At 43.2% G+C, this 25,513-nt stretch overlaps 1 protein-coding gene across 3 annotated transcripts in view; it reads right to left on the reverse strand.

The window, feature by feature from the left end:
- The window catches only part of TMEM132B (transmembrane protein 132B), a 399,927-nt gene that overhangs the window by 156,213 nt on the left and 218,201 nt on the right, over positions 1 to 25,513 (reverse strand). For all 3 annotated transcript variants that reach the window (XM_069557618.1, XM_069557620.1, XM_069557619.1), the window contains exon 3: positions 20,247 to 20,393. In XM_069557618.1, the coding sequence (XP_069413719.1) occupies positions 20,247 to 20,393 (147 nt within the window). The remainder of the gene's footprint in view (positions 1 to 20,246; positions 20,394 to 25,513) is intronic.

Raw genomic sequence — 25,513 nt, forward strand, 5'->3', positions numbered from 1 at the left:
TCTTTGAAAAAGAGGAGTAACTTCATCTTGCCTCTTGACAGCAGAGAAATTAAATATCAAGACTTTAACGTGAGTGTTTCCCCAACCAAACAGCAGATCCATAAAATTAAGCCAGAAGAGCATCAACCCAAAATAAGACAGATAGGGACAAGTTTCTGAAAATCTCCTCTCATTTCCAAAAGTTAAGAAATTTCTAAACTCAGACACAACTTGCTAATTGGTACAATCACTTTGGAGAGCCACTTGGTGACATGAAGAAAGTTAAAGATATTTATACCCAAGGAGGCTGCAATCCCATTGCTAGGACAGACCCTGGTGATTGGGCATCCCGTTTTTAAAATCTGGTCCCCAGCAAGGAATAAATTTTGAATTACAACTCAGAAAAATCATACACGAAGGACACTAAAGTTACACAAAATAATATTTTTCTTTATTAATTGCTCTGGACTCTCATATTTTCTATTCTATGCTAATCTATTCAATTTCTCTTTTTTAAAATAAACTTGTCACTACTCATTAACAGTCACAACCCTCAGTTTAAAACCACTATCCCAGAGGACCTGGTGCAAACCATTAAGATTGCACTAAAATCTATACGAGCAAAAATTTAATTTAGGAAATGTTGCACTGAGAAGAGGCAAGTTGCGGGATGATCCTGATAGCATGATGTCATGTACATAGTTTTAAAACATGACAAACACAGTTCTAGGGAACTGTATCTGTCTTGGTCCATTTGGGCTACTCTTAACAAAAATGCCACCTACTGGGAGGCTTATAAGCAACAGAAAATTATTTCTCCCAGTTCTGGAAACTGGAAGTCAAAGATCAAGGTACCAGAAATTCCCTGGCTACCCAACGGTTAGGGCTCCATGTGGAATCTTCCCAGGCCAGGGACCCAAACCGTGTCCCCTACCTTGGCAGGTGGATTCTTAACCAGCAGTGTGCATGTGCGTTCAGTTGCTTCAATCATGTCCAACTCTTTGTGACCCTACGGACTATAGCCTGCCAGGTTCCTCTGTCCTTGGGATTCTCCAGGCAAGACTACTGAAGTGGATTGCCTTGCTCGCCTCCAGGGGAACTTCCCAACCCAGGGATCGAACCCGAGTCTCCTGCATTGGCAGGTGAGTTCTTTACCACTATCGCCACCTGGAATGCCTCTGAACCACTGAATCTCTGGGGAAGTCCTTAGAGTCTTTTTTATAAAGGCGCTAATCCCATCGTTGAAGCTCCATCCTTCCACTGATAAGGATCTCCCAAAGGCTTCTCCTTCTAATACCATCACTTTGGAGATTAGGATTCCAGCAGATACACTGCAGAAGCAGGGTGTGTGTGGGATGCTGGGGAGACAAACACTTGAACCATAGCAGTATCTCCAAAATAAAATTAAATGAACACTCATAAGAAGGATAAGCATGTAATTCTAAATAGTGGTTAAATCTAAGGAGGAAAGAAGAGGAAGACAACAGGGATAGTTTGGTCATTTGTTTTTTCTTGTTTGCCTTTTGTTTTGTTTTTTTTTACCATACCATGCATCTTGAGAGATCTTAGTTCCCTAATCAAGGATCGAACCCACACCCTGGGCAGTGAAAACACAGAGCCCTAGCCACTGAACCGCCAGGGAAGTCCCTTTGCTTTTGTTTTTTTAAGCTCTACAGCAAATGTGGGGAAAGATCAAAGCGTGACAAAGCTATGCAGTAGATAGGGAGGTATTTGTTACAATAGTCTCTATATTTTCAAATAAGTTTGAAAGTGTTCTTAGAGAAAGAAAAGTAAAGGAAAACAACTTGTCCACTTAGAGAGCAGAGAGCAGTCAGCTTCCTTGCTCTCTGGACAGTTATGGTCCCTCTCTGTTAAGGGGTGGCAGGAAGTCCAGGAGATGAGGTGTTCCTAACTAGATCATCCTTCCTTATTCATGCAGTAGCACCTACTATGCACTAGGCATGGCTCTGGGCAACAGTGACTCCATGTGAACAGACACACAGGTCCTGTAGTCCTGAAGCCTATGGATTAAGTGCAATTAGTGTCAGAAGTATAAAACTGCAGCAGCAAGAAGAAGTCCAAATACATTTTGCAGACAGTCCCCGGCATGGCAAGGGACCATGACTCCTACACTTAAGTGTGGGCTGCATTGTAACTTCTTCCAAAGAGGACGGTATAGACAGAAGAGCATGGCGTAGCTTCACAGCAGAGAAACCTAGCAAATACTGGCTGCAGCCAGTGACCAAGGTGACCAGTATCAACAGTGATGAAGGGTGCTGGTCACAGGTACTCTCAGTATGATGTGATGAAACTGAAACTTCATCTCTATAGTCTGCCTCCCAAAACTTATAATCCCAGTCTAACCATGAGGTGGAGAAACCAGGCAAATTGCAACAGGGGGACATCCACAAAATACCTGATCAACACTCCCCCCGACACCGTCAAGGTCAACAAGTGCAAGGAACATCTGAGAAACTGTCATGGCTGAGGAGACAAGATGACTAAATGTGATGTGGTGTCCTGGTGGGATCCCAGGATAGAGAAAGGACACTAGATGAAAACCTTTAAAAATCTGAATTAAGTATGGAGCTCTGTTAATATTGGCTTGGTCAAAAAGTTGGTTCAGACTTTTCTTTAAGAGGTTATGGAAAAACACGAACTAACCTTTTGGCAAACTCAATAATAACATATTGATATTGACTAATTAAATATACCGAATGTAACATAACATACTTTGCCCAGTGTTAGTAATAGAGGAAACTGAGTGTGGAGAGGGTGGGGAGTTTCTACGGGAAATTTCTTTTTACTATCAGCTCAATTTTTCTGTAAATTTAAAACTGATCCAAAACATAGAATGTAAAGTAAAAAGTAAAAAGCTAACAAAAATAAAAACATGAAAAAATAAGAGAAAAAATAAAGTCTACTAATAAAAAGGTGGCTCATCTTATGACGGAGGAACGTCTTCATGGGTGGAAGGCTGCACGTCCCTCCTGCACATAGCGTCAAGGGGCCTTAAGTAGTTACATGCAGATACAGATGACAGAATACGGAGCCGCGCTGCCCCTGCACCCACGGAAAGCAGCAGAGGACACTGGCTATGGGGCTGCATAAAACCAAATCGAACATCCTTTTAAAAGGTTCTAGGACTTCCCTGGTGGTCCAGTGTTAAGATGCCACTCTTCCACTGCTGGGGACATGGCTACAACCCCTGGTCAGGGAACTAAGAGCCCACATGCCTCACGACCAAAAAAATAGAGGGAAAAAAAGACATAGAGGTGTATTCTTAAACAGGAAAGGAAAGAAAACCAGGCATACTACCTTTTCTGTAGGTATAAAGGAATTGACGCTTGGTTGAGACAGTGTTAAATGAATACTTTCGAATCACAGAGTATTTCTCCAGGAAAACAATGAAGGGGTCGGGGAAGCATTTGAAGGTTCATTTGCCTGCTTTTGTCAAAGACTTGCACCAGATCTGAGGAAGGTTTCCTGGTTCCAAAGGTCAGTTTGGTCAATGACATCTATAATATCATCATAATAAATATGTCAAAGTAAGTAAATAAATACATCACAATAAAGACATAAAAAATGATTTAATGGAGCAGCTGGGGTTTCTAACAAATACCAGCCTGAGAAGTCAAACAAAGAGTCATTCCCAAGAGCATGAACTTTGCAGGTTTCCCTCGGTTAATTTCATCAACCGCCTGTCAGAAATTTGGTGCAAAGGCTCTGATCTCAGATCACTGTGTGGGCAGACCTGTGGAAAGAAAGCCTCCCATTTCCTCTGACTCAATTTCTGCCTGCATCAGGGAACTACAGAAGTCAAATCCCACAGGAGAAATAAAATCTGCACTCAGTAAGAAAGGGCACATCTAAACCTCAATGATACTTGAGCATCTGAGAGAAATTCTAATTCTCAATTTCTGTTTCACAACATGGGTGCAACCCCTATGTTGCATGAAGCTGGTAATGCACTAATCAAGGCTGAGCTTCCTGCAGCCTCGAAAGTATCGCTTACCTTAGGGATTTGGGGAGGCCACCAAAAACCTGCCCAAGTGTTGACCTTTGGCAGAATCTCTCTTCAGCACCTCCCTCTTCTCTTTTTCTCTGGTGCTGGGAAAGGAGTCTTGGGCTTAGAATAATCTGGCATATATTTGTTGAGTGCCTCCTATGTGGCAGGCACTATTCTAGGATCTTGAAGTCTGGGTTCATATTCCAGCTCCGCCAGTCCTGGCTCTGTGCCTGTGGACCCTTAAGATCGCTGAGCCTCACTCTTTCCATCTGTAAGTGTGGTTAGTCGTGCTACCTTCTTCAAGGAGATATTTTGATAATACATGGAAAGAAAATATAACATAGAACCTAGCACACAGTAGGAGCTCAGTAAGTGCTGCATTTAATAGAATTTGCTTCCAATACCCCTGAGAACTCCTAAATTGGCACCTCTCCAGAATTATTCAAAGTGGCCCCAGCCAGGTCCATCCTCCACAGATGTTTCATATTCTCAGACAATTCAACCACTATAAAACTTTGCATTAAAGGACACTATGTATCCATTCCTCTGTTGATGGACATCTAGGTTGCTTCCATGTCCTATGTATTGTAAATAATGCTGCAATGAACATTGGGATGCGTGTATCTTTTTGAATTATGGTATTCTCCAGGTATATGCCCAGGAGTGGGATTGCTGGGTACCTATATACAATGGAATATTACTCAGCCATAAAAAAGAACAAAATTGTGCCATTTGCAGAGATTTGGATGGATCTAGAGATGGCCATACAGAGTGAAGTAAATCAGGAAGAGAAAAACAAATATCCTATATTAACACATATTTGTGGAATCTAGAAAAATGGTACAGATGATCTTGTTTGCAAAGCAGAAGTAGAGTCACAAACAGAACAGACAATTGGATTCCAAGAGGAAAAGGAGGGGCTGGGATGCATTGGGAGAGTGGAAATGATGTATGAATACTATTGCCACCAGGTATAAAATAAATGACTAATGAGAATCGACTGTATAGAACAGGGAACTCTACTCAGTGTTCAGTGGTGACCTGAATGGGAAGGAAATCCAACAAAGAGGGGATGTATGTATACCTATAGCCGATTCGCTTTGATGTACAGTAGAAACTAATAGAACATTGTAAAGCGACTATACTCCAACAAATTTTTTTTAAAAAAAATTCTTGAAAATGAATACAATACAGTGTTCAGTTCAGTTCAGTTCAGTCACTCAGTCATGTCCGACTCTTTGCGACCCCATGAATCGCAGCACGCCAGGCCTCCCTGTCCATCACCAACTCCCGGAGTTCACTCAGACTCACGTCCATCGAGTCCGTGATGCCATCCAGCCATCTCATCCTCTGTCGTCCCCTTCTCCTCCTGCCCCCAATCCCTCCCAGCATCAGAGTCTTTTCCAATGAGTCAACTCTTTGCATGAGGTGGCCAAAGTACTGGAGTTTCAGCTTTAGCATCATTCCTTCCAAAGAAATCCCAGGGTTGATCTCCTTCAGAATGGACTGGTTGGATCTCCTTGCAGTCCAAGGGACTCTCAAGAGTCTTCTCCAACACCACCGTTCAAAAGCAGGAAAAACCATAGCCTTGACTAGATGGACTTAGTCGGCAAAGCAATGTCTCTGCTTTTGAATATACTATCTAGGTTGGTCATAATTTTCCTTCTAAGGAGTAAGTGTCTTTTAATTTCATGGCTGCAGTCACCATCTGCAGTGATTTTGGAGCCCCCCAAAATAAAGTCTGACACTGTTTCCACTGTTTCCCCATCTATTTCCCATGAAGTGATGGGACCAGATGCCATGATCTTCATTTTCTGAATGTTGAGCTTTAAGCCAACTTTTTCACTCTCCTCTTTCACTTTCATCAAGAGGCTTTTGAGTTCCTCTTCACTTTCTGCCATAAGGGTGGTGTCATCTGCATATCTGAGGTGATTGATATTTCTCCCGGCAATCTTGATTCCAGCTTGTGCTTCTTCCAGCCCAGTGTTTCTCATGATGTACTCTGCACAGAAGTTAAATAAGCAGGGTGACAATATACAGCTTTGACGTACTCCTTTTCCTATTTGGAACCAGTCTGTTGTTCCATGTCCAGTTCTAACTGTTGCTTCCTGACCTGCATATAGGTTTCTCAAGAGGCAGGTCAGGTGGTCTGATATTCCCATCTCTTTCACAATTTTCCACAGTTTATTGTGATCCATACAGTCAAAGGCTTTGGCATAGTCAATAAAGCAGAAATAGATGTTTTTCTGGAACTTTCTTGCTTTTTCCATGATCCAGCGGATGTTGGCAATTTGATCTCTGGTTCCTCTGCCTTTTCTAAAACCATCTTGAACATCAGGGAGTTCACGGTTCACATATTGCTGAAGCCTGGCTTGGAGAATACAGTGTTAGTATCATATAAAGAATGGTTTAATAAGCCACCTTCCCAGACATGTTTACATTTGAATTTCCACTCATCCTTTAAGAGCCCATTCAAATGTCACTTCCTCTGAGAGGGCTCTTTCCTCCATTGAATCCTCTTTGTTCTACTGCACTTGGGCTCTTGTCCTAAAACTGTGCAGCGCGCCACCTACTGGCCGAGTTTGCAGACCTGGCCTCTGTCTCTCGCACCAGAGTTCCCAGCATCTTGTGGGAGAGAGAGCCCTGCTTCTGAAAGACCGTAAAAAGTCAAGCCAGTTGTTGAGACTTGCTGAGACAGGCAATGGGGAGGCACTAGGTCATGATGAAAGCGGTATTTTAAGATTACTCTGGCAGCTGGTAACAGAATGGACTGGTGGAGAGAGCTCACAGTCAGAGAGGCCATGAGACAGCCACAGGGGGTTTCTAGGAATGAGCCGGCATACCACCAGGAATACATTCCTCAGTCAGTGATGCCAGCCTGGTCAGCAGGAAGACTCAGAGGTGTAAAGCAGACACATTTTTTTAGCAGCCATACCTGAACACCCAACTATAAAAGTGTCTGCTCTAGGACATCCCTAGTAGTACAGTGGTTAAGATTCTGCACGTCCAACGCAACGGGTGTGAGTTTGATCCCTGCTTGGGGAACTAGGATCCTACATGCCTTGCAGACTGAAAACATTTTTTTAAATTTAAGTTAAACAATGTTTTAATGTTTCCGTCCCAAGCCAGCATACTGAGAATTAGGGAAACATCTTAGTCATCTAAACATGGCCACTTTGAAACCTATTAACTTATTCCCTACATGGTATCACTACTGAAAATGAATGTTTGATTAAGAGAATGAAGACAAGCCACAGAGAAGGAGAAGATATTTACAAAGCACATAACCGTTAAACAATTGGTATCTAAGATATACCAAGAACTCTCAACACACAAGAAGGAGAAAAAACAGCCCAATTTTTTAAAAATGGGCTACAGATCTGATCAGACACCTCACCAAAGAAGAGATACAAATGAAAAGCAAACGCATGAAAAGGTGTTCCACATCATATCTTCTTAGGGAGCTGCAAATTAAAACAGTGAGAAACCACTACACACCTCTTAGAGTAAAATCCAAAACACTATTTGGTTGTTACCAAATACCCATGAGGATACAGAGCAAGAGGAGTTCTTATTCATTGCTGGTGGCAATGCAAAATGGTGCAGCCACTTTCAAAGATAGTTTGGCAGTTTCATACAAAACCAGATGTACTCTTACCATAAGATCCAGCAGTCACACTCCTTGGTGTTTACCCAAAGGAGCTGAAAACTTAAGCCCACAAAAAAATACACACACAGATGTTTATGGAAGCTTTATTCTCAGTTGCCAAAACTTGGAAGCAATCAAGATGTCCTTCAGTAGCTGAATGGATAAATAAACAGTGGTTCATTCAGACAACAGAGTATCATTCAATTCTGAAAAGAAATGAGCTAGCAAGCCACAAAAAGACATGGAGGAACCTGAAAAGCGTATTACTCAGTGAAAGAAGTCAACCTGAAAAGTCTACATTCTGTGCAATTCAACTTTATGACATTCTGGAAACGGCAAAACTAGAAGGATAATAACAAAATCAGTGGTTATCAGGGTTTGGGGGGAGGAAGGGAGGGATGAATAGGTAGAGCACAAAGGAGTTTTATGGTAATAAAACTATTCTGTATGATACTAGAATGATGGAGACTTGTCATTGTTCATTTATCCAAATCCAGAGAATGTACAGTACAAAGTGCGTGCTGTCTCTGCGGTCGTGCCCAACTCTTTGTGATGCTATGGACTGTAGCCCGCCAGGCTCCTCTGTCCATGGGATTCTCCAGGCAACAATACTGGAGTGGGTTGCCGTGCCCTCCTCCAGGGGATCTTCCCAACCCAGGGATTGAACCCACGTCTCTTAAGTCTCCTGCACTGGCAGGCGGGTTCTTTACCACTAGTGCCACCTGGGAAGTCCCTGTACAATACAAAGAGTGAACCCTAATGTATATTGTGGACCTTAGTTAATAAGAATGCATCTTTATCATGCTAAGTGCAGTGAGACAGAGAAAACAAATGTCATATGATATAGCTTATATATGGCATCTAAAATGTGACAGGGATGAACTTATTCACAAAACGGAAACAGATTCACAGACATAGAAAATAAACTTATAGCGACCAAAGGGGAAACGTGGGCAGAGAGGGATAAACTAGGAGTTTGAGATTAACAAATACAAACTACTGTCCATAAAATAGAAAAGCAATAAGGATTTACTGCATAGCAGGGAGAAGGCAATGAAAATCCACTCCAGTACTCTTGCCTGGGAAATCCCACGGACGGAGGAGCCTGGTAGGCTGCAGTCCAGGGGGTCGCTAAGAGTTGGACATGACTGAGCGACTTCACTTTCACTTTTCACTTTCATGCATTGGAGAAGGAAATGGTAACCCACTCTAGTGTTCTTGCCTGGAGAATCCCAGGGACGGGGGAGCCTGGCGGGCTGCTGTCTATGGGGTCACGCAGAGTTGGACACGACTGAAGTGACTTAGCAGCAGCAGCAGCAGCAAGGTGAACTATATTCAATATCATGTAATAACCTGTAATAGTAAACAATCTTAATATATATACACATACACTTATATGAATCACTTTGCTATACACCTGACACTAACACAACATTGAAATTCAACTATACTTCAATTTAAAAAAAAAAAAAAAGCCCTCTATGGCTTAAGAGAAAGTGAAGTTGCTTAGTCATGTCCGACTCTTTGCGACCCCATGGACTATAGCCTATCAGGCTCCTCCATCCATGGGATTTTCCAGGCAAGAATACTGGAGTGGGTTGCCATACCCTTCTCCAAGAGATCTCCGACCAAGGGATTGAACTCCAGTATGGCTTAAGGGAACCAAGGTTTAATTACCACTCATGCTACTGTGTTTGACAGGCCAGCAAGGGACACTTTTGCTTGCTATCACTGACAAAGACTCTCCCTAACTAAACCTGAGTCAGGATCTCTGAGCCTCCCTCCTCTGGACCATGTACTTATCCTTGCCCCACCTGTGTAGCCCAATTATAGCAAGAATCCTAAGTCAGTTTAGAAATATCCCACCCCATCCTTGATGTCTGATCACCCTCCGTCTCCAGTCAAATTCCTCATGCCCACGCTAAACATTTGATCGCTCTGGCCTGCCCTCAGCAAGAGCCTGGTTTGGTCGGTCTCGTAAGAATCCATTATTCTCAATGCCTCCTAGCAGTTTGCCGTCTACCAACCCCATACCCACTTTGTTTCTTGGCTGTAAATCCCCAGCTGTCTTTACTGTGTTGGGAATGGAGCCCAATTCCACCCTGGGGTCTCTCTTCCCTTGCTAAAAAGGTTTCTGAACAAAGTCTTTCTCTACCACTTTAACCAGTCTCTTTCTTTAACCAGAAGAAAGCTGGTTCTGGTTCTCTCTGGCACCTCTCAGAAGCCAGGCTGATGGGTGGGTTTTGACAAAGCCTTTTGTGTGTTCTGCCTGCCCCCACACCATCCCTCCTTCCGGTGGGAGCACTTGACTTGAAAGAAAATGGTGACTAGATTGGACAACACAAAACCCAACAACATTGCTGCTAAAGTCATAACATAACAACTAAAATTTAAAAACTGAAGACAACAAGTGGGGGAAAACATTTGCAGTTAAACATGAGAAAGATTGTTAAATTTCACCCAAAACAGTCAATGCAAATTAAGCCTACAAGAAGAGAGCCATATTTCAACTATCAAATTCTCTTTTGAAGGCAATGCCCAACATTGGCAAAAGAATGGAGAGCTGGGCCTTCTTACATAGATCAGGAAAGAAAATTTCACAAAAGCTTCAAAACCTTGAAACACTGTGATGTCTTTTGAACCTACCCATTCACTTCTAGCTTTCTCTCCCAAAGACTTACCTATTGGAATATACAACTTCATGTTTTTAAAAAATGAATGTTTAAAAGGGGGAAAAATGAAACAAAAATGGCCAGCAGCAATGCTTTAAAGAGGAAAAAAATGAAACTTGGTAAATGAATAGAATACACTTCTATAATAGCAATAGAATACCACACCGCTTTTAGATGGTACGTTAAAAATTATGGGTTCTGGGACTCCCCTGGTGGCCCAGTGGCTAACACCCCATGCTCCCAATGCAGGGGACCTGGGTTCAATCTCTGGTCAGGGAACTAGATTCCACATGCTGCAACTAAGCACATGCCTCAACTAAAGACTGAAGGCCTAGCATGCCACAACTAACACCCGGTGCAGCCAAACAAATAAATAAAAGTATGTTTTGAAAATTATAGTTCATTGAAAGGCCCTATTAATCTTGAAATTGTTAGGAAACAATGCTTATATATGCATATTCGTATGGGCTCAGGGGTGGGCGCGAGAATCCACCACTTCTGCCAGTTTTTCAAGTGAAAGTGAGAGTCGCTCAGGCGTGTCCAACTCTTTGCGACCCCATGGACTGCATAGAATATTCTTCACGCCAGAATAGTGGAGCGGGTAGCCTTTCCCTCCTCCAGGGAATCTTCCCAACCCAGGGATCAAACCCAGGTCTCCTGCATTGCAGGCAGGGTCTTTACCAACTGAGCCACCAGGGGAACCCTGGAATACTGGAGTAAGTAGCACATCCCTCCTCCAGCAGATCTTCCCAACCCAGGAATCGAAAGGGGGTCTCCTGCATTGCATGTGGATTCTTTACCAACTGAGCTATCAGGGGTTGATAATTATTTTTATGGTTAAATATCTAATGACATGAAAAGATGTTGCCATATATTTATTCTGCAATATTACAGAAAACAGCTTTCAAAGGTAAAGAAATTCTAAAATTGACAAAAGTCATATATTTTTGTACACTCATATACCCATAAACCCATATGAGTATATATAAGTAGACTCACCAAAATATTAACAGTGGTTACCTGTGAGTCATACACTGGTTCAGAGATGCCTTTTATCTTCTCTGTTTTAATAAGTAACCAAACATCTATTACTTTGAAGTAAGAAGCTTTCTATTACACTTAGCTTTCTATTACACTTATTTCTATTTGGCTGAAACTGGCCAGAAGCATAAATGAACAAAGAGTTTACCACTGGTTAGCAAAAGAGGTAAAATATTTTTAGAACATCTTTTTTTCCTTTTCTTTGACTTGTCTGATCCCTTTTAGGGGGAGGGGAGGGGTTCTCCATTTCCTATGGGTGAATTCTGTTGCCACTTTCCAGAGAGGATTACAAACAACATGGTGCATTTCTATACATCAAATCTTGGTTTTGAACTATTTTGACAGCTGGTACTTAGAGGTCTCTAGGTGTGCAGTGACAAACGCTACTATAAATCCAAGAATTCTGTATTCTAAGTTCCATTATTTTCCAATCCTAAAATTATTTTAAAAAACAAGGTACCTCTATCTTTTGATGGTGCTTAAATTCATTAATATTTCATTTATTCCTCTATCCGTGGCAACACATTAAAATCATCTGTGGAGGGACTTCCCTGATGATTCAGTGGTTAAAAATCCACCTTGCAATGCAGGGGCCGTGGGTTCAGTCCCGGGTCCTGGAACTAAGATCCCACATGCAGTGGGGCGACTAAGCCCGCAAGCCACAACTACTGAGCCCACACACCACAACTAGAGAATCGCTGCACCACAACAAAAGATCCCACATGACCCAACTAAGACCCGACGCAGCCAAACAATAAATTTTTCTAAATAAAAAGAATGAATCACCTGGGGAGGTTTTATTGGTTGATTTTTTTTTTAATAGTAATGCCTATGACCCAGTTAGGGCTAAGGTTTAAGGAACATGTGTTTTTAGAGACTCCCAGGCTATTCAGATACACATCCAGGACTGACATGTCTTGATTGATTCATTCACCAAGTAGTCATTAAGCCCCTTGTATTTGTTTCCTAGGGCTGCTTCAACAAATTACCACAAATGTAATGACCTAAAGCAACGGAACTATCACAGTTCTGTAAGATAGAACTCCATCCCAAGGTGTCATCAGGGTCTCAGGACCCACTCATTGCTTTCTTCAGCCCCTGGTTGCCCCAGGCTTCCTTGACTTGACGCCACATCCCTCTCACGTCTGCCTCCATCTTCACATGGGCTTTTCCTCTGTGTGTCGATCTTAGAAGGACACATAGTTGGATTGAAGGCCTGCCCAGATACTCCAAGATGATGACCTCGTCTTAAGATTCCTTAATTACCTCTGTAAAGACTCTTTTTCCAAATAAGGTCAAGTTCACAAGTTCCGGGCATTCAGATGTAGAAACATCTATTGAGGGACCACCCTTCAATGCACTATGGTGCATATTTCCCCATTGTGGATGGCTTGCTAGTGCTGTGGGTGCTGCTTTCTACTGAGTTTTCAGTCCATTTGGGACCAGAGAGCTGAAAGAGTGTGCACAGCATGGGTACATCCCCAGGCCTTGTGAAGAACCCAGTGTCGTGGACAAGAGTGGGGACCCAAAGGGCGAACTGCATTGGCTGCTTACTGGTTCTGAGACCTTGGAAATCGTTTAAACTAAACCTCCCCTAATTAAAATTAAAAGCTTCTGCACAACAAAGGAAACTATAAGCAAGGTGAAAAGACAGCCTTCTGAATGGGAGAAAATAATAGAAATGGAGCAACTGGCAAAGAACTAATCTCAAAAATATACAAGCAACTCCTGCAGTTCAATTCCAGAAAAATAAATGACCCAATCAAAAAATGGGCCAAAGAACTAAACAGACATTTCTCCAAAGAAGACATACAGATGGCTAACAAACACATGAAAGATGCTCAACATCACTCATTATCAGAGAAATGCAAATCAAAACCACAAGGAGGTCCCATTTCACGCCAGTCAGAATAGCTGCTATCCAAAAGTCTACAAGCTATAAATGCTGGAGAGGGTGTGGAGAAAAGGGAACCCTCCTACACTGTTGGTGGGAATGCAAACTAGTACAGCCACTATGGAGAATAGTGTGGAGATTCCTTAAAAAACTGGAAATAGAACTGCCTTATGACCCAGCAATCCCACTGCCAGCACACCGAGGAAACCAGAATTGAAAGAGACACGTGTACCCCAATGTTCACCGCAGCACTGTTTATAATAGCCAGGACATGGAAGCAACCTAGATGTCCATCAGCAGATGAATGGCTAAGAAAGCTGTGGTACATATACACAATGGAGTATTACTCAGCCATTAAAAAGAATACATTTGAATCAGTTCTAATGAGGTGGATGAAACTGGAGCTGATTATACAGAGTGAAGTAAGCCAGAAAGAAAAACACCAATACAGTATACTAACACATATATATGTAATTTAGAAAGATGGTAATGATAACCCCGTAGGTGAGACAGCAAAAGAGATACAGATGTATAGAACAGTCTTTTAGACTGTGTGGGAGAGGGAGAGGGTGGGATGATTTGGGAGAATGGCATTGAAACATGTATAATATCATATAAGAAACAAATCGCCAGTCCAGGTTTGATGCAGAATACAGGATGCTTGGGGTTGGTGCACTGGGATGACCCAGAGGGACAGTACGGGGAGGGAGGAGGTAGGGGGGTTCAGGATGGGGAACACGTGTACACCCGTGGCGGATTCATGTTGATGTATGGCAAAACCAATACAATACTGTAAAGTAATTAGCCTCCAATTAAAATAAATTTAAATTAAAAATAAATAAACTATACCTCAATTTACACATCTGTTGATTGGAAATGACTATAGTTTTTAGCCTCCCAAGGCTCTAATGTTTCTGATTTTTAAACACGTGTGTTTCCTCAAAGACTTACAGTGGTGCTGGGCACCTAATGAGAATGACATAGTCTTTCAAAAACTTTTTCAAATGAATAAGGGACAGACAACAAAACTACACAAAATTATCCTCAGAGACACTTAAAGCGTTCCATGTGTTCTATTGTTCACGTTTCAGTAAAATATTTTACGGAAGGAAAGTAACCACCATGAACTAAACCTGGTGGGAAAACCTGCTCAGAAACAGAGGCAACTGTGACCATCACGGTACTGCCCTTCTCCCTCCTCCTGCCCTTGCTCCTCCTTTCTCCCTCCTCCTCCCCCTGCCCTTCTTCCTCCTCCTCTTCATGCTTCCTCTTCCTCTCCTTCCTCTTCCCCCCTCCGCCTCTTTCTCTCTTTCTCCTCCTCCTTCTCCTTCTTCTCCAACTTGAATAACGCACTTCAAGCACAATAAAAGATTTAGCCCGGCTCATGTTCCATGGAGCCATAAAATGACACGTGACGTTTATGTGATTAGAGATGACTTTTCCTCTCTTACCACTGTTTGTTCCTTAAGGTTTCCACTGTTCAATTTCACAACAAGCAATGAGTTAGTTGACTTAGTAAAAAGGATAATCCTTTCCTCTGCTCAACTGGTTATAATCATTTCTGGATTAGAGCAGGTCAAGAAAAACCCCTGAAATATTGGACCCAGATGTTCAAACATGGTAACACTTCATGGTAAACATTTACCTTTGAGGTCAGTTTCTCTTTCAACTGGGTTATAGCCATGTTCATTCCAATCCCAAAGAAAGGCAATGCCAAAGATTGTTCAAACTACCGCACAATTGCACTCATCTCACATGCTAGTAAAGTAATGCTCAAAATTCTCCAAGCCAGGCTTCAGCAATATATGAACCATGCACTTCCAGATGTTCAAGCTGGTTTTAGAAAAGGCAGAGGAACCAGAGATCAAATTGCCAACATCCGCTGGATCATGGAAAAAGCAAGAGAGTTCCAGAAAAACATCTATTTCTGCTTTATTGACTATGCCAAAGCCTTTGACTGTATGGATCACAATAAACTGTGGAAAATTCTGAAAGAGATGGGAATACCAGACCACCTGACCTGCCTCTTGAGAAACCTATATGCAGGTCAGGAAGCAACAGTTAGAACTGGACATGGAACAACAGACTGGTTCCGAATAGGAAAAGGAGTACGTCAAGGCTATATACTGTCACCCTGCTTATTTAACTTATATGCAGAGTACATCATGAGAAACGCTGGACTGGAAGAAGCACAAGCTGGAATCAAGATTGCCAGGAGAAATATCAATAACCTCAGATATGCAGATGACACCACCCTTAGGGCAGAAAGTAAAGAGGAACTCAAAAGCCTCTTGATGAAAGTGAAAGAGGAGAGTGAAAAACTTGGCTTAAAGCTCAACATTCAGAAAACTAAGATCATGGCATCTGGTCCCATCACTTCATGGGAAATAGATGGAGAAACAGTGGAAACAGTGTCAGACTTTATTTTGGGGGGCTCCAAAATCACTGCAGATGGTGACTGCAGCCATGAAATTAAAAGACGCTTACTCCTTGGAAGGAAAGTTATGACCAACCTAGATAGCATATTCAAAAGCAGAGACACTACTTTGCCAACAAAGTTCCATCTAGTCAAGGCTATGGTTTTTCCAGTGGTCATGTATGGATGTGAGAGTTGGACTGTGAAGAAGGCTGAGCACCAAAGAATTGATGCTTTTGAACTGTGGTGTTGGAGAAGACTCTTGAGAGTCCCTCGGACTGCAAGGAGATCCAACCAGTCCATTCTGAAGGAGATAAGCCCTGGGACTTCTTTGGAAGGAATGATGCTAAAGCTGAAACTCAAGTACTTTGGCCACCTCATGCAAAGAGTTGACTCATTGGAAAAGACTATGATGCTGGGAGGGATTGGGGGCAGGAAGAGAAGGGGATGACAGAGGATGAGATGGCTGGATGGCATCACCCACTCGATGGACATGAGTCTGAGTGAACTCTGGGAGTTGATGATGGACAGGGAGGCCTGGCGTGCTGCAATTCATGGGGTCGCAGAGTCAGACATGACTGAGCGACTGAACTGAACTGAACTGAACTGAACTGTGGTGTGTCTATTTCTTTCAAGAAATCTATTTTAGGGTTTGGCTTCTTTCCTATGGAGACTCCTGTTTCCATGGGGCACTCCCAAGAACTTGTCTCTGTCCCAACTTTTAGAGGAGGATGAGTTCTGCAGTGTGGTTTCTGACCATACAAAAAGTGGCAGCCTATTTTCTCCAATGTTTGGGTCCCAACAGTCCGATGGAGACCATTGAAGAAACAATCTCACCTCAACCTACCTGGTTGCACATTGTCTCCGTACCAAGAGTCCATTTCATCCAGCTTTCCTTTCCCTTGGGTCTGCTTTATCTCTTCTGAACACTTTCAAATTTGCTTATTTTTCTAACTTCTTTTCTCCTCTTTGGACAATGCAACTGTTTATCTTGTGGTTTTCATCTTTATTACTCACATTTCTTCACAATGAGTGTTCATTAAAATATTTTAAATGAAGACCTTTACTGCCTTCCTCACTGAGCCCATCGAATCTTCCCATATGACACATATTTAATTCTTATCACAGAACTTCAGGCACTGTGTGCATTATATTCTGTTAAAAACCCTATTCCGCCCAAGGTTGTCACAATTCAGAGATTACAGCTTTCAGTGGGATGTTTCATTTAGGGATATATTCATAGATTCACTTTGTTAGCCCGGCAAATACAGTCCATGAGCTTGTATTTCACACCTCATTTGATCTCACAATTCAACAAAAAAAAAAAAGTATAAAAAGAAGCAATTATTTATTTAGATTATGGAATGGATTTTAGAAGGATATTAGATAAGCATAAATTGTCACGCCAAAGCAACAGTCCTTGTCCTTCTAACATCCCCAGGGAGGTCAAAAACAGAAAGTGAAGAAAGAGAAGAAGAGGGCGTCAGAATGCCTGATAATTACATAACTCTGGTTATGAAAGGGCTTTTTTCCTCTTGTAACTTTATAAATCTCTTCTAAAGAGAATGCAGAATTGATTCTCTGAAAACCAAAAGTGATAACCGCAGCCTGTGCTTGTCCTTCAATTTAAAACATCAACACTTGATCAGTCCAATGTTTCAACCAAATCAATTCCATGTGCATAAACCATGGAGAAGGCCATTTGAGACCCACACAGTAATTTCTGAGGGTGCACGTCCAGGCAGCCCACTGGGGCTGCTCCAACCCAGCAGGAGGGTCCAAGCAGGACTTCCTAGCCACTTCCTATTTCTACCCTCCTGTTTTGCCCCAAGAACCCTCTCTCATACTTGAAGTCCAGGTCGTTCGGGTGGGTCCAGCCATCCCTTACTTTTACAACTGGCTGCAGTGATTGGTTCAGGGTGAGTACGAGATCCACGTTACTCCAAGCAGAGCCAATGATGAGCAGCCCCAAGACTTGTGCTGGACACCATGGGACAGAGCATGTTCTCCCTGAGGAGACCAAGCCAGCAGGATGGATGCTGGGAGCTGCTGGTGGTCAGCTTGCCACCAGGAGGGAGAGCCTGCTGGAGATGATACCAACCCAGAGGAAAGACAAGGAGACAGGTTGCTAGGGATACCGCATCCAGACACTCTTGGTTCTGGGAGAAACCTATAGGTTTCCCCACCTTGAACTTTTCCACGTGCTCCTAGGAGCCCTTGTTGCTTGGACTTCATTCATGCAGTACCTAAGGGTATCGGTCAAAGCCCACCTGATAAACACCCCAGCAATAAAGAGGAAGCCATCCAGTGGAGTCAAAGCAGAAATCAAACCACAATCCTTGACAGGTCCCACTTTTAAAGAGTGTGCCGAACACTGCTAGTTGACCACGCTTCTTCCCTGATAGCAAAGACCTTCTTCCAGTACAAAGCCTGAAAATAACAGCAAATATTCACTTTCCCAGACTGTGCTAATTCTTGAGCAAAGGCATGGAACCCACTGCTTACTGATGATATCTAAAAGGAAGACTTGAAGGGGAAATCATCTTTCCAGTTGGAAAGGTCTTCTCTCCCAGCAAAAAAGATACATGAGGAGAAGCCCCCCTCCCTTCCAGTCTTTGTATACAACTAGACAAGTTTGTGATGTCTGGAACTGCTGCAGCCATCTTGCAGCCACGAGGAAACAAGCTGGAGGATGACAGCCAACAAACTGGGCATGATACAGTGGAAAGACAGAGCACACCCCCGGGCAACACAACTGTGTTGCGAGATTAACCAACCACGGAAACACCCACCTCCGAATTTCTTGTCACATGAGATCACAAAACCCTACTGTAGCAGCCATTTTAGGTGGGAATTCTAGCACTTGCAGCTGAGCCCAAATACGTAAATCCTAAGCTCTCTTCATGTATCAACGCAGGATTCAGGGGTATTCAGATAGCAAGTAGAGATTTCCAGGGAAATCATGGGTCAACTGAGGTCTCAGACTAAAGTTCTGTCAAGGGATGTAAAGGACAATATCCAGAATGTTGATTTGGGAGTGAGAGGCACCCAGAACCCAGATCCCCTGGTCAATACCCTTAATAGAAGGCTTTTTGGTCACTCAACCTGAGTCTCTCTTTCCTTTTGAAAGAGATCTTCAAAAACAGTCAGAACTGAGTTCTAGCTGAGGTTGGCTGAGGTTGCCCAAGATGAAACAGCACTCAGCCTAGAAATCCACTGGAAAAGGCAAATTCCACCCAATCTCTCCATTTCTTATGCTCCCACCACCGACCCCCTCATTCATTCACCAAGTGCTCCTTCAGTGCCCAACATCACGGACCTCAAAGCGTTTAAAAATAAGGAAAGAGAGACTTCTCTGGCAGTCCTGTGGTTAAGTCTCTGCACTTCCACTGCAGGGCATGTGGGTTCAATCCCTGGTTAGGGAACTAAGACCCCACATGCCCCACGGTACAGCCAAAAAGCCAAAAAAAACAAAAACAAGAACTAAAGAAAAGAGAACAGGTTATGACGATAGAAGGTGGTAAGTAAGAGATCAGAAAGGGGCTCTTTGCCAACCTGAGAAGTTAGGTCTCATCCTGGCTGAAGGGGGAGCTATTAATGGCTTTAAAATGGGTAGGAAGACTCCCCTGGTGGTCCGGTAATTAAGAATCCACCTTGCAATGCAGGGGACTCAGGTTCAATACCTGGTCAGAGAACTAAGATCCCACATGCTGCAGGGCAACTAAGTCTGCACATTGCAACTACTGAGTCTGTGCACCACAATTAGAGAGAAGCCCTCAGGCTGCAACTAAGCCAAAATAATCCAGCCAAAAATAGATAAATATTTGGGGAAAAAAAATGGGAGTATGGCATAGCCAGCACTGCTCAGTCAAAAGAGAAGAGAAGACAGGCAAAGAGATCGTAGAAAAGGCTATTGCAACAGGCCTGAGCTCATTCTGCTTGTTGGGAGCCCCGATGCAATATTGTTAGCAATGACCTCCCTCTGCCTCCCAGGTGAGCTCAGCACCATAAACCCAAGGGTGGTATCCGAGCTGGAGAAGATCCGCCAATGATGTGAAGTTGACCTAACTTCACATTCTGAGCCCATATGCCAATACCCAGGTGTGATATCTGCAAAACAACCACCTTTAAGCACTAAGAGACAATTACTAGACAGCTTAGAGCCACCCTACATTTGCTCATTAAAAAGGTACTTTTCCCACTTGCCTCTTAAATCATTTCTATTTTACCCATTTCATTCTTCAGTTCTTCGCTGCCAACAATAACAATAATAAAATTTAAAAATAATGGTTATCAAACCCTGCACCATGACAAATGTGAGTGCAGGTAATTTTTGAGATTGCCAACCTAATCAGGTCATTGATGTATAAAGAGCATAAAGGATAAAGCCTTCAGCCAGCATCACATCCCATAATGGACCCATTCAGAAGCTGCAGGACGGAGCTGTGCTGATGAGCTCAAAAGAACACATCGCCCATTAAATGCAGAGGCATTGCTTTATTTATACACACATTATTTTGCTATCAGCATCTGCAGCCATCCCCAACAAATGGCTGCTGAGGTACCTTAAGGATCCCAGCACTTACCTGCTCTGTGTGTCCGGGTGATGGCCCACGCATGTGAGGGTGGCCGTGGTCTGAATGCTGTCGTTATCTATTTCTTCCTGGACTGCCCACTGGTCCTCGCTGCTGACTCTCACTGCAGTTATTTTCACACCAGCTGCTGCCTTAATTCTGTCGGGTAGAAAAAAATATATATATGACCATCTTAGTTCAAAACAGAGAGTCAAAACAGGGAGCTAGAACCGATCTCCCCTTTCCTCTGGGAGATGCAAGAAAGAGTGCCAGTAAATGGCTTTCCTTCAAAAACTAAGTGTCTTGTTATCTTTACAAGTGCCCCGAAGTAGGAGCTCCAGCATTCTGCCACATATGTTAATTTTCTGTTTGATTGGTGTGTTAGGAACCAGATCACTTTCTTCTTCAGGGGCCCTGCAGGATGGAGACAAAACAGATGTGTCTGGCAGGCATGGATAGGATCTGGGGGCCGGTTCTTCCCTGGGGGTGGATGAAGAAGGGTTCTCATAAAGTAGAAGGGTCTGAGAGGCTGCAGGGGCTGTGCCAGCTGCAGAGGCTCTGTGGGAAAGAATGCCAGTCTCACTGGGCATTTCTCACCCGCCACTGTCAAGGGCACCTCCTCATGTGCTCCAGGACTTTCTGCAGACTCTACAGCACGTTCACTCATAGCTGCTGCTGCTGCTGCTGCTAAGTCGCTTCAGTAGTGTCCGACTCTGTGCGACCCCATAGACAGCAGCCCACCAGGCTCCCCCATCCCTGGGATTCTCCAGGCAAGAACACTGGAGTGGGTTGCCATTTCCTTCTCCAATGCATGAAAGTGAAAAGTGAAAGTGAAGTCGCTCAGTCGTGTCCAACTCTTAGCGATCCCATGGACTGCAGCCTACATTGCAAGGGCATATGAGCAACAGAGATGCTGGCGTTTGTTTCCCCAAAAGACCTGTACAAGAAAGTTCACGGCAGCACTGTCATATTAAACCCAGTAAGGAAACGGCCTACATTGTCCATCAAAAGCAGAACTAAAAAAAATATACAGTCACCCAATGGAATAAGACAGAAATACCAAGAATGAACAGTGTAGTACCACACAGAACTACATGGATGCTGTGTTAGTTTCAGGCGTACAGCAAAGTAAATCAGTTATACATATATTCCCCCCTTTTATTAGATTATTTTCCAATATATGTCATTACAGAGTACTGAGTAGAGTTCCCTGTCCCATACAGTAGGTCCTTATTAGTTATCTATTTTATATACAGTAGTGTGTATGTGCCAGGGCTTCTTAGGTGGCACTAGTGGTAAAGAACCTGCCTGCCAGTGCAGGAGACGCAAGAGATGCGGGTTTGATCCCTGAGTCAGGAAGATTCCCTGGAGGAGAGCATGGCAACCCACTCCAGTATTCTGGCCTGGAGAATCCCATGGACAGAGAAGGATCTGGAGGGCTACAGTTCATAGGGTCACAAAGAGTCAGACACAACTGAAGTGACTTAGCACACGTGTGTATGTCTTCCAATTTATCTCCCCCACCTTTTACTCCCTTGTAACCATAAGTTTATTATCGAAATCTGTATTTCTGTTTTGTAGATACATTCATTTGTAGCCTTTTTTTTTTAGATTCCACAAACCAACTATACCCCAATCAAAAGTAAAAATAAATTTAGGAATTTATTAGAACAATTTAGGAATAAATCTGTGTGTACTAATTGACATCTCCAAACAGATATCAACTTAATATTTATTAAAACAAATTAAAATCAATTTTTTTAAAACTACATGAACCTCCTATATTTGGAGGTTGAGTGGCAGATGCCAGGTGTCAAAAAGCACACACTGTATAATCTCATTTATAGAAATTTTGAAACCGTTAAACTCATCTGTGAGGCTGACGTTAGCATCTGTTACCCTTTGGAGCAAACAGCTGGATGGATTCCCCCAGGGGGCTTCTGGAGCACCGACAATGTTTGTTTCTTCTTTTGGGTGCTGACTGCACTACAGGTTGTGAGAATCCACCCAGCTGTGCTCACATGTATGTTGTTTTCTGTTTGTTCCATGTGGACTCTAACATACACTCATAATCATTCATTTGGTAAAGAATCTGCCTGCAATGCAGAAGAGCCAGTTTCAATCCCTGGGTCAGCAAGATCCCCTGGAGAAGAGAATGACAACCCCACTCCAGTATTCCTGCCTGGAGAATTCCATGGACAGAGGAGCCTGGCAAGCTACAGTTCATGGGGTCACAAAGAGTTGGACACGACTGAGTGACTAACACTTTCACTCTCAATCATTCAGTATAAAGTTCCAAACAAAGCAAGCAGACTTCATGTTGCTAACAGGAATGCAAGTCAAGGCCATGGAGAACTTTCACTCTTGGACATGACTTCTCTACTGTGCAAGCTCAGTGGGAGTTCCCAAGATGAGTTAGACCATTGCCACCCTGGACACACCTAGGGGCTTTTCCCTCAAACCTCCACCACCCCTCGAGGTGCCCAGGACACAGTGTAACCTGAGACTTTGACCTTGTCTATGATGGGGAAGAGCCTCGGAGTCCAGATGAGCATTCCTCCCTGTTGGCCCAATGACAGGTGACAATCCAGCAGCTAGGGACAAGCAAGAAAGACACCTGGACTGCAGGTCAGACTCCACCCAGCAGAGACAACAGAGGGCAGAGACCCATAGCCTCCCCATCGCGTTCTGCTAGGTCTCTCCAGCCCACAGCATCTGCCACCTTGTAGGGCAGAAGAAGACTGGCCCGGTGAGCACATCTAAGTGTTTGTGTCTTATACTTAAGCCATCCACTTCAATGGTTTGGTTGTCCACACAGTGGATGTGCACTAAAGGATGAACTTTGCCCAAAGAGAAGATGAGTCTTTGCCCTCAGCTCTTAGGAAGTGACCTCTAAGCCCTTGTGGTGTTCTATCTGATTAGAGTGTCTTTGTTTACCTGGGAGCCCTGGGTCATATGGTATCAACTTGAACCTCTGGAGGGACTAGAGACTAAGGTCAACCAAGTAGGCATTCAACTAGGCATGATCACGTCTGCTTGACCAAGCTCTGCACATCAAAGCTTCAGTGAGTGTCTCTAGCTGTGGTTGTGTGTAAGTCAAATCTCTCTGTCTGCTTGAGAAGACATGATTTGAGAACTCTGAAATCATCAATGCCATGAAACAATTTTCTACCACAGATTATCCACCCAGTCCTCTAATATTAAGAAGACTGTCTTGAGATCCAGGTGCTATATATGAAGCACCAGGAAATACAAAGATGGACAAAGCTCAGTCCAGACCAGTGAGTATCCAGTGGTTTTGGTACAGACCAGGGAATGGCTCGTCTACCACCTGCCCCATCATACTGTAGGAAAAGACTTACTAACAAATGCCAAAATATCTTGGGCACCTTCCATATGCCAGGCTGTCTGATACCTTTCATCACTAATGCATGTAATTCCTATACCACCTGTGAGGGTAGGACTTATGCTCCCATTCAAGGAAACTTGAGCTGCCACAAGACAGGCAAATTTATGTGGGTATGGGCAGCATAGAGAAATGTCATGTTCTGCCTTAGCCCTAGAAGATACGGAAGATGAGTATTTGGACAACAAAAGATGCACACATTCTGGTTGTTGGAAACTCACCAGCCAAAATATTCAGAGAAGTGTACTTACCAAAGTTAGAGTTAGCCCAACAACTCACAACAAGAAAAGTGCTCAAGAGGAAACTGAACCAATGATCATTCAAAAGCATAAATGGCTGCAACTTTGAAGTCAAAACCATCATGGACAATACTGTCCTCCTTTCCAAATACCCATGGAGGCACAATACTAGGAGCTGCACGCACCCTGACACTGCTCAGAAATTGTGTTGAATTGTAATAACTAGGATTTCCTGAGGCCACGCCCATAGGTCAGACTCTTTTCCAGGAGCTTTGCCTAAACTGTCTTGTGCTTCACCTGTCTGAACGTTTCATCTCCTGAGAGCACTATGAATGGGGATTGTTATTTCAGGTTCACAAATGAAAATCTGTGACACCGGAAGACTACAGAAAAGGACTGCAATCGAAAGCCGATTCCACCATGGAAGCGGGATCCAGTCCGCCCCTCTGGCAGCTACATCTGAGACACAAGACCCAGTGTTCATTCCAGGCAATCCAGGTTGGGTCCTAGCCCCGCTGTTCACTTTATCTGTCATGCTGAGTCTCCTCCTCTCTCAGGAAAAACTAAGGATGGGTGTTGTGGGTTGAATAGGGTCCCTCAAACGTTCAGATCCACCCAGAACCTCAAAATGTGACCTGATCTGAAAATAGCATATTCACTGATGTAATTAGTTAAAGAATCTCAAGAAGACACCCTCCTGGATTTAGGATGGGCCTGAACCAATGAGTGGTGTCTTTATAAGAGAACAAAAAGGAGAAGACAGAGATACAGGAAAGAAGGCAATCTGAAGACAAGGGGAGAGATTGGAGTGATCTGTCCACAAGCCAACAAACACCAAGAATGGTGGACAACCCACCAGAAGCCAGGAGAAGGGCAGGGAATGGATTCTCCTTAAGAGCCTCCAGAGAGAACCAGCACTCCTGACACCTTGATTGCGGACCTCCAGCCTCCTAAGCTGTGAGATAGCATACGTCTGTTGTTTCAAGCCCCCCAGCTTGTTGGGGCAGCCCTAGGAAATGAATACAGTGACCACGTCATAACATTGATACACAGGCAGAGAGATAATACAATATAAAGTGCTGGCATAGAAGAAGTGCTACATACATGGATATACTACATTATATCACTTTCTGTGAGTAAAGGAGGAAATTAAGAAACTCAGTTGCCTGGGTAAACAGATGCTGACACATTAATAAAACAAACTTACAAAATAAAGAGCAGTATATTCTGTTTAATTTTTTTATTTTATATTGGAATACAGTTGGTTAACAATGTTGTGTTAGTTTCGGGCGTACAGCAAAGTGATTCACTTATACATATACATGTATGTATGCCTTTTCAAATCGTTTTCCAATTTAGGTTGTTACATAATATGGAGCAGAGCTTCCTGCGCTATACAGTAGGTACTTGCTGGCTATCCATTTTAAATACAGCAATGTGTATATGTTAATCCCAAACTCCTTAATTTTCCTTTCCCCTGACTCTTCCCCAAGAGAAATATATTCTAATTATCTTTGCTTTGGATGGTTGTGAAATACCAGGCATTCCTGCCTGCCTAGGAAAGCTGGATGCTCCCAGGAACGAAGGTCAGGGAGATGGTGGAGTCAGTGATGATGACAACGAACCAGTTTTAA

This window comes from Ovis canadensis, chromosome 17 (assembly GCF_042477335.2).
Source record: "Ovis canadensis isolate MfBH-ARS-UI-01 breed Bighorn chromosome 17, ARS-UI_OviCan_v2, whole genome shotgun sequence".
NCBI lineage: Eukaryota > Metazoa > Chordata > Mammalia > Artiodactyla > Bovidae > Ovis > Ovis canadensis.